At 44.2% G+C, this 9,524-nt stretch overlaps 1 protein-coding gene across 2 annotated transcripts in view; it reads left to right on the top strand.

Annotated features, from left to right (window-relative positions):
• Window positions 1-748: 748 nt before the first annotated feature.
• PDE3B (phosphodiesterase 3B) overlaps window positions 749-9,524 on the top strand; it is a 169,224-nt gene continuing 160,448 nt past the window's right edge. For both annotated transcript variants that reach the window (XR_006353554.1, XM_043970564.1), the window contains exon 1: window positions 749-1,889. Coding sequence is in view for 1 of the 2 variants with exons in the window: in XM_043970564.1 (XP_043826499.1) it covers window positions 936-1,889 (954 nt within the window). In the remaining variant the exon portion in view is untranslated. The remainder of the gene's footprint in view (window positions 1,890-9,524) is intronic.

Below are 9,524 nucleotides of genomic sequence, written 5' to 3'. Positions count from 1 at the left end.
AATCCAGCATTCCACAATGAAGATTTCTATTGCATCAGAGCTGCACGTAGAAGGAAAACAAATTCATAGAGAGGTCTGAGGACCTGGCTTTAATGTCAAGGTCTCCTTTGTCATTCAATAACTATGTGATCTTGGGGCAAAGTCCCTGGCTCATTCTTCGACTCAGTATCTTCATTTGTAAAAGTCGAGGGCTCTTTTCGAATACAGAGTATCTAGACTTTTGGGCTATAAATTCTAGGAATCCCGAACCTGAGGATGCCACTCAAATCACAAGGGAAGGGAACAAAGTCCTCTTAAGGGTCAGTAGGGACTTATTTTTTTAGTAGGGAGCCCCTGAACCCCACTGAAGACCTCATCCCTTGGCCCCCAGCTACAAAACCGTTGAGGTCAAAGGTTAAGAGTTACTTTCCTTCTCAGTATGTCCATCATTTCCTCTAAACGTCCAGCCCTGCGATCTCTTCCCCACCACTGGGTCACTCCCTCCTCCTCCCCCTCCCTGGGGTTGGGGTGCGGTGAGGTTGCCAGACACTTCTTCCCGGGCCCAACTGGGCATGCCCAGTCAGTGGGGTCAGTTGGTCGGGCAGTGGCCCTCACCCTGGACGGGCCGGGCCAAGGCAGTGGCGACGGTGGCGGCGGCGGCGGGGCAGGCACGCGGGCACGCGGGTGGGGCGCGCTCCCAGGGGGGAGGGCGGTGGAGGGAGGTGGAAGAGGACGAGGAGGAGGAGGAGGAGGAGCGCGCCGGCAGCCCAACGGACCAAGCCGGGAGGCGCGGCGCGGCGCGGCGGGGGCGGAGGCGCGGGCGCGGGAACCCGAGCCCCCTGCGCGTCCCAAGTTCCCAGAGCGGCGCCGAAGAGAGGAGAGGCGACGAGAGAAGAGAGGAGCGAGCCAGCGAGCGGAGCGGATCCCCGGCCCCTCGGGCTGAGCCCGGCGCGGCCATGAGGAGGCTCCCGCGGCGGGACGGGGCTGGGCCCCCGCGGGAGAGCCTTCGGAACGGCTACGTGCGCAGCTCGGCGAGTCCGCTCCGCGAGGACCCTCCGCGCGGCTTCTTGTACCATGTCTGCCGCCTGTGCAACGTGGAGCTGCTGCTGCCCCGCGCCTCCTCCTCCTCCTCCTCTTCCTCCTCCTCCTCCGCCTCCTTTGCTTCGCCGCCACCCGGCCCCGCGCAGCGCCGCGCCCCCGACGGTGCCCTGGCCAGCTCCGCGCTTGGCGCCCTCGCCGGCTTGGTGCTCGCCCGGCTCCTGTGGCCCGAGGGCTGCGCCCGCCTCGACCGCCCGCTGGGGCTCCTGCTCCGCGGGCTCTCTCACGTCCTGTGCCCGCTCTTCAGCCTCGCCTGTGCCTTCTTCTTCTTCACCTGCTTCCTGACCCGGCCGCGCCGACGCCGCCTCCGCCTCCGCCGAGGCGCTCGCCGAGCTTGGGGGCTTCTGGCGCTGCCCGCCTGCTGCTACATGGGGGACCTGGTGCTGGCGCTGTGGGGCCCCGGGCCCGAGGGGCAACTCGCGGTGCTGGGCAGGCTGCTGCTGGTGCTGAGCTGCGTCGGGGTCCTGAGCCTGCTGCAGCCCGTGCAGCCCACGCGCAGCGTCCTGCTGCTGCTGCTCTTCTCCGGTGTAGTCTGGTGGGTGTCCGTGGCCAGCCTCAGCGTCCTGCCCGCAGCCTTCCGGCCCCTGCTCTCCTGGTTCGCCGGGGGCGTTGGCACCGGGCTGGCCCTGGGGCTCGATCGCTTCTTCCCGGTCGGGGAAGCTCCCTCGCCGCCTCGGCTGAGCGGGGAGGGCAAAGTGCCTGTCATCAGACCCAGGAGAAGATCCAGCTGTGTGCCCATAGGCGAGACTCCCACCAGCTTCGGGAGCCAAACGTCCCGGAGACCTTCGTTGCCTTGTATTTCCAGAGAACAGGTATGTTACCAGAAAGCAGTGCTGATTATCTGGGAAAGGTCTGCTTTCTCTTGTGCCCCTACCCCAACCCGGAACGAACCTTAAGTAAGTAGGGGTCTTTGGAAGCGTGCGAACTTGAAAAGGAATTGCATTTTACACTTGTAAGAGCGGACATTTTCATCTTTCGTGCTGTATTCAGCCACAGCTTTGCTAACTTTGTAGAAAAAGGCAGCCGCTAACCCTAACTCTATTGCGACTTCTCAAAACTTTGTCATACAGAGTGCTCTGGAAAAAATGTGGGTTGGATGGGACCTGATTTTACCTATTGGCTGATCAAGTCCTTGGTAACTTCAAGGTGCATCTTTTGAGCGCCAGCTGTTGTGTAGAATGATAACCATCAGAAGAGTGGGTATGAAGTGTAACTAGGGCACTTTAATCACACTTTAATTGGCATTTTAAAATCGCGTATACTGTTATTGCTATCACAGAGGGGAAATCACTTAACATTATTAACTACAATTCTGTTGGAACTTTGGAAATAAGATTTCTCAGTTTAGATGAAGACTAGTTGAGATGTTTATAGAGATCCTGTGGTCAGCTTCCTCTCCCCCCCCCCCAATGTAAAAGGAATAGACTTTTTTTTTTCCAAAACAAGGTAATGTCTATTTCTTGAATGTTTAGTAACTTATTTTTTAGAAACTATTTTTTGCCATGTGTGTAACCTTTGAGCCACGTTTAGTAATGCCTGGAAAAATGATTGAGACAGTTTGACTTAAGAAAACCTATTTTTGAAGGAATTGAAACTTTCATCTGGGAATGAACCCCCTTTGCTGTTTGTAACCCAGTGAATCTACTTGCCTTCCAGCATCAAGCAGTGTGTTTGAGGCAGTTTTATAGGGAAGAATGTTTGTTATGGTTCTGTTAAAAGCAAAACTAGATCTGTCTCTGCAAATAGACAACTTGGTCCCTCTGTCATGAAATTTGCTGCAGATACTGCCAGGAGCCAGTTGTGGTCAGTAAGATCGTTTGATAAATGCATTGTACTGCCATCCATTCTTACTTTTTGGTATTCATGATAACTGTTATCATTTAGAAAAATCAAGAGTCAGTGTTTTAGAAAAAATGCTCAGGGAAAGAACTTACATTGGCATTAGCTGATTTCATAAGAATATTGTTAGATTGAAAAGAGCATTTTCTATTTGTCAATGACCATTTGAAGAATATACTATCCAAAATGAATAGGATTGTAGTGGAGGTTCTGATTAAGACAATTTAATTATTAATTGGGTGCATATGTTATAGACTTTGCAATTTAATACATTTTAACTTTGATCCACTGGTACAGTTAATCATATCTGCTGATAGTTAATAGTCCATTTTAAATTTACTTTCTGTTGAATACTTTTTTGAGAGGCATTGTGATAGAGTAGGGAGAGCCTGGTTCAGAGCTAGGAAGGCCTGGGTTCAAATGCTGACCCTGACACCTGTGGACTGTGGGCAAATCACTCAGTGGTCTTGGAAACTGCCAATGGGCAGCACCTTCTTTGCCTTGATAGAAGGAGTTTGTTCACCCAGGATTTCTTGTGGTACCGATGAGCTCACGGGTGCAGGCCCTTTGCAACTTAGGCTTGATTTGATTTTAATAGAACTCTGAAGAGTGTTTTAGAGTTGGAAGGGGGTTTTGGGATTGGAGAAGGCTGAGGGAGCTTCAGTGAGGTGGTCTCTACAGCTGGAAGTGGGCTTTTGCTTCAGTTCTATGCTCTTTGTACCACAGCATGTTGCCATGTCTTTTCCAACCATTTGTTTAAATTCCGGTGTTTCTAGGCTAGGTAGCTTTTGTGTTCCTGTAAAAATGATTTGTAATGCATGAAAATGCCCTTTGTGCTTCTAATAAAAATGATGGTGCAGAAACCATATACTTTGGGCTTTTTTTGGGCCACCAATATGTGTGTTAGCTGTGCAAGGATCTGGTTCCGTCATTTCAGATTTACTCTGACATTTTAAACTTGGCAGCAAGATATTTGGCCTTGTACGTGGGGTTAAATGGTGGATCTCTGATTTTGTATGGCATGGAATAGTGTATTCACATATTTTAGAGGAAGTCAGAATTTTTATGGGAATTAAAATGAGATTTATATTATTGAAATGTAAACTCTGTTGTATGACAATCGGAGAAATCCCTACAATGTTACAGAAATGGAAAGGAAGCCACTAATTAGGCTTTTTTAACCTGATGTCTATGGATAGATTTTGGGGGGGGGAATGGTTAGTGAATTTAAATAAAAAATTACATCTTTCAACATAAATTAGTTTTCTTTGTAATCTTATGTATTTTATGTATTTAAAACCATTATTCTGAGAAAGGGTCCAAAGGTTTAACAAGACAGGTCCAAAGTGGTCTGAGACACCAAAAAAGATTGAGAACTCTTGGGCTAGATGCCAAATACTTGAAGTGAAAACATGTTTTATGAAAGCAGCATTGGGCTTGGAGTGAAGAGGCCTGTGTCCTCTCCCTAGTTTTGCCACAAAAGCTACCTGACCCAGGAGGCTGTTGTTTAAAAGGTTAGTCAATGTGAGCCATGGTAGCATTAGTGCCCAAGACATAGGATGGCAGTAAATGGACCTGGGTTCCCATGTGCCCTGTGCATTGGACCTAGAGCCAAGATAATCTCAGTTCAACCCCTGTCTCTTGACATTAGTAGTGCAACCCTGTTGAGCCTCATCTGCAAGATGGGCTTTATGATAGTAGTCTGTTTTACAGGCATGTTTGAAGCTCAAAGGGCTTGTGTAACACCGTGAAAGTGTTCTGGGTCCTACATAAATGTCGACCTTCATCATTGTCTGGCCTTGAAACACTGCCATGTAAATAGAAAAAGACAGACGAAAGCTCCGGCCTGGGAGTGACAAGACCTAGCTTTAGCTCCTAGTTCTGCCATGGAAATGACATTGGAGACAATAGAGTCATTTAAATGATTGGGAGAGTGGAGGCCAAGGGCTCTAGTGCCTAAGGCATTACTGGGTCAGGCGTGAAGAGCCTCACTTGGAGTCCTGGTTTCACAGACAAAAGCTACCTGTTAGAGAAAACTCCTATTTAACTGGTTAGAAATGGGGACAAGCAGGCAGGGAGCTGGGAGAGAGATTTGGGCTCCAGGCCTGGGTCTGCCACAAAAACTGTGGGGCTTAGACAACTCATTTAAGCGATTATAAAAAGAAGTTGGGAAGAACAGTCTAGTCCCTACAACATTAGGCTGGGAGGGAGGAGACCTGGCTTCTCATCTTGCTTCTTCTATAAAAGTGAAATGGCAAAGAAACATTGATTTAAACAGGTTGAAAAGGGTAGGTGCCACAAACCTCTGATACCCGATGCAGATTTCTGTGTGGCCTTTAAGCCCCTCCCAACCTGGTGCCAACTCCCTTTTCCAGGCTTCTTGACTCATCATCACTTATTCCGCCTTCTAGCCCAGTGAACCTTCCTGCTCTTACACATGACACGCCATGTTCTTCCTTGAGGATCATGGGCTGTCCCACCTGCTGAATGCTCTCCCTCTCACTTCTTCCTCTTACATGGAGTCCCAGCTTCCTTTCCAGCTCAGCTCAAGTTCTATCTTCCACTTGAAGCCTGTCCTGATTCCCTCAGTGATTAGTGCCTCCTCTCTCCTCCCAAAACTTAGCATGGGCACATGCACACAAGTGCGGGCAGAGACAACTTCATTTTGGTTTGTATATCCCTAGCACAGCTCCTGAAACATAGATAGTGCTCAACAAATGGTTGAGTCCAAGTCTGGAGACCAGGGTTCTTTTCTTGACTCTCCTACTTATCATCTGTAACTTTGGGCAAGTTACTTCATTCCCCTGTGCCTCAGTTTTCTCATCTGTCAATTAAAGGGGTTGGATTAGATGATCACCAGTATTCTTCCTGGGCCGCTGGGTGGTGAAGTGGGCCTGGAGTCAGGAAGACTTTCAGAATTCAAATCCAGCCTCAGACACCCTCTGTGTGAACCTGAGCAAGTCACTTAACCCTGTTTGTCTCAGTTTCCTCATCTGTAAAATGAGCTGGAGAAGGAAATGGCAAATCACTCTAGTATTTTTGCCAAGAAAACCCTAAACGGAGTCACAAAGAGTCAGACATGATTGAACAACAAGGTTCCTTCCAGTTCTAAAATGCTCTTTTTTAGTTTACTTTGTCTTTTGTAAGAAAAAGTAAGTTCAGCCTAGTGTAGAATTTTGAAAGTCTGGTCTTTATTGTTTTTATACCCTGATATTCACAAGTTAATAGTTCTTGAAAATTTAACTTAAAATTTGAATATCGACAATCACTTATTTGTACTTTCTTTTTAGCTTATAGTTCTTGGGGAAAAATATGAGGAAGTAAGTAAGCATTTACCTTTCTCTAGAAGGGAGAGAATTTTAACCAGTCAGCTCCATTCTTCAGAAGAAATGCCACAACTCCTTTAAGATTCCTTGTGTGTAGATGATTTTATAGGATTGTAATAGCAGAATCATTCCATGTGATCATGAATCTAGAGCTGGAAGAGATCTTAGAGGTAATTTAGTTTAATGTCCTCATTTCATAGATAAGGAATTTGAAGCCCAGAGAGGTTGCTAAATGATTTTTTTCAAGGTTACACAGGTAGTGGCAGAATTGGGACTTGAACCCAGATCCTCGTAACACAAATTAGGCATTCTTACCACTCATTTTTGTTTTTAAATTTTAAATGTTTCACTGATGGTTTTGTTTGGGTTCTGGCTGTTGTAACACCTATGAAGATCACTAGGCTACTGGTGTCAAACTCAAATCCCTGCAGGCCCCACTTTGACTTAGAAAACCATAAATTAACATTATCTATGTTGTATTTTATTTTTATTTATTTTGTTAAACATTCCCCAATAACAGTTTAACCTGATTTGGACTGCACTGAGGAGTTTTGCTGCTGTAGGCTGCTAGTTTAACACCTCTGCTCTAAACAGTGCCAACTTGAATCGATAGGAGGCATTTCCTCATTGAGGAATTCCTTAGATCCGTGAAATCACAGGGACAGTCTCTATCCCTTTGTGTTTTTTTTCTTTTTCTGGGTATCTTTTTGTTTTAATAATTAATTATTTCCTATTATCTCTCTCTCTCTCTCAAGAACCTTGTCTCCTAGCAAAGACAGTTAAGCAGAAAAGTTTGACATGGAGATTGACAGTCTACACAACAAAATTCTTATATTCTAAAAACATTTAGCACAATAATTTGAAGTATCAAAGAGATTAAAAATCCCTGCAAGAAAAAATTGCAGAGTTCATTTATTTTAAAAAATTGAAGTCTGGGTGGATTTAGCAGAATTAAGTTCTCTGAAGTTAAATTGGTTACCATGTTGAAAAGGCTAACAGTAAATTATTTGAAATATATAAAATTAGAATTATAGTAATCTCATGAATATGTACATGAATGCTGGCCCGTAACATTATTAAACTTTTTTTTCCGCAAAACATTTAAGAGGTTTCAAGTTTAAATCTGGTTATTGCTGACAGCCTGCATTTTGCTTTCCTGGGTTAATGAAAATTCAATAAGAAAGAAATATTAGGTTTATATTCTGTTTTCTGGTAGTCAGCTAAAAGTGAGATGAAGAAGAGGTTGAAAAAAAAAAGACCCAGCTGCTTTTATACAAGCTTTGGACATTTGAATAACAAGCTACAATTTATGACATTTCAAGCATTTCTTGCATAACTTCACTTTCAGCTTTTTACTTGATCACTTTGTGATATCAATTTAGGTAATACAGAATTGTGAAATACTGAGAAATTAATGCATTTAATATTTCTCCCAAGTTGAAATATTTTCTAAATATTTAAGCAAATATTTAAAAAAGTTTTGATAAAGCTATGAACATTATAAAATACGATTTGTTTAAAATGCAAAAAGTTACTTTTTTTTCTCTAATGGATTTTTGAGACACATTGTTAAGAATACTTTTGCATTTGTGAAATTGTGATTTAATTCATTCAGAATTGCTTGGAAGAATACTTTTTCCAATCTCATCTCACACTGATACTGTATTATAGGATGGGTTTGATAGGATTGAAGTATAATGGATTTCCTAAAAAATATTATTCAAAATTCTTTTTGTTGATTCTGATAGCTTATTTTACCATCCTGAAATATGTAGATGAATAGTTATTTGTTCAAAATATCCCTTTTATGGAAAAGTTTTGCATTTTGGAGACATTATTCAAAATTTGTTTAATTTTTGTTTTTGCTCCTTGTGAAATATAATGTAGGTTGGATGTGGTCCCTGCTTCCGGGGAAGTGGAGACTGATGGATTGCTTGGGTTTGTGAGGTCTGAGCTGCAAAAAGGCTGAAGCTGATCATGTGTTTCCACTCAATCTGGCACTGAGATGGTGAGCCCCTTAGGGCCCCTAGTCTGCCCAAGGAGGGCTCAGCTGAGAGCTTCGGTGCTGATGAGCATTGGGATGAGGCCAGTGAATGAGTGATTACTGTGCTTGGGAGAACAGTCTCTCCCACCCCTCTCCCCAAAATAAAGTAATCGTTACTATCAAAATGAGTGGTAGGCACTGTTTGGTTTTTTTGGCTTAGGGCTGTTCCTTTAAATTCAGCAAACATATATTGAGCTCCCACCATGTTTCAGGCACTACAAGGTGCTGGGGACATAAAGAGAAAAAATTCCTGTCCTTAAGGAGCTTACCTAGGCCTGTATAGTGTAGTGTTGGGTCTGGAGTCGGAGACCTTGGGTTTGAATCCTGGCACTTTTGTGTAATGTTGGGCAACCCCCACCTGTGGTCTTCCCTCTTGGGAGAAATAATGATTTTCCTGTTCTATTAATAACCAGTTATCACACTGGGATCCTGGCTTTTCTCCTCAGTTTCCTCATTGAAGCCTAGCTCTTGTCTCTGAAGAATGAGACTGAGAACATTACCCTTACCCTCAAGGAGCATGCTCTTCAATCTTGGGTGGGATGCCACCTAACCAGGAGACCTGATTTCTTCTTAGAGTATAAACAGAATTGAGACTAGGCAGTTAATCCACTGTTGGTGGAGTTGTGAAAAGATCCAACCATTCTGAAGAGCAATTTGGAACTATGCCCAAAGGGCTATAGAACTGTGCGTACCCATTCATCCAGTAGTACCCCTGCTAGATTTAAATCCCAAAGACATCCCCCCAAAAAGAAAAAGACCTATTTGTATAAAAATCTTTATAGCAGCTCTTTTTGTGGTGGCTAAGAATTGGAAATCGAAGGAATGCCCATCCATTGGGGGATGGCTAGACAAACTGTGGTATATGATAGCGATGGAATATTATTGTGCTATAAAAAATGGAAGGCCTGGAAAGACTTGTATGAACTGATATATAGTGAAGCAAACAGAACCAAGAGAACTCTGTGCACAGTGATAGCAATATTGTTTGATGAAGAACTGTGAAATCACCCATTCTCAGCAATACAATGACCCAAGACAATCCCAAAGGACTAATGATAATGCATACTATCCACCTCCAAAGAAAGAACTGATATGAATTGAACATAGACTGAAGAATGCTGTTTTTCACTTTCATTTTTTTCTTTTACTCAAGTTTTCTTATACAAATGACTAATATGGTAATGTTTTACATAACTGCACATGTTTAACCTATATCTGATTGCTTACTGCCTCAGGGA

Source organism: Dromiciops gliroides, chromosome 6, assembly GCF_019393635.1.
Source record: "Dromiciops gliroides isolate mDroGli1 chromosome 6, mDroGli1.pri, whole genome shotgun sequence".
NCBI lineage: Eukaryota > Metazoa > Chordata > Mammalia > Microbiotheria > Microbiotheriidae > Dromiciops > Dromiciops gliroides.
Note: the sequence above shows the minus strand (reverse complement) of the source record. Positions and strands in the feature narration are given on the sequence as shown.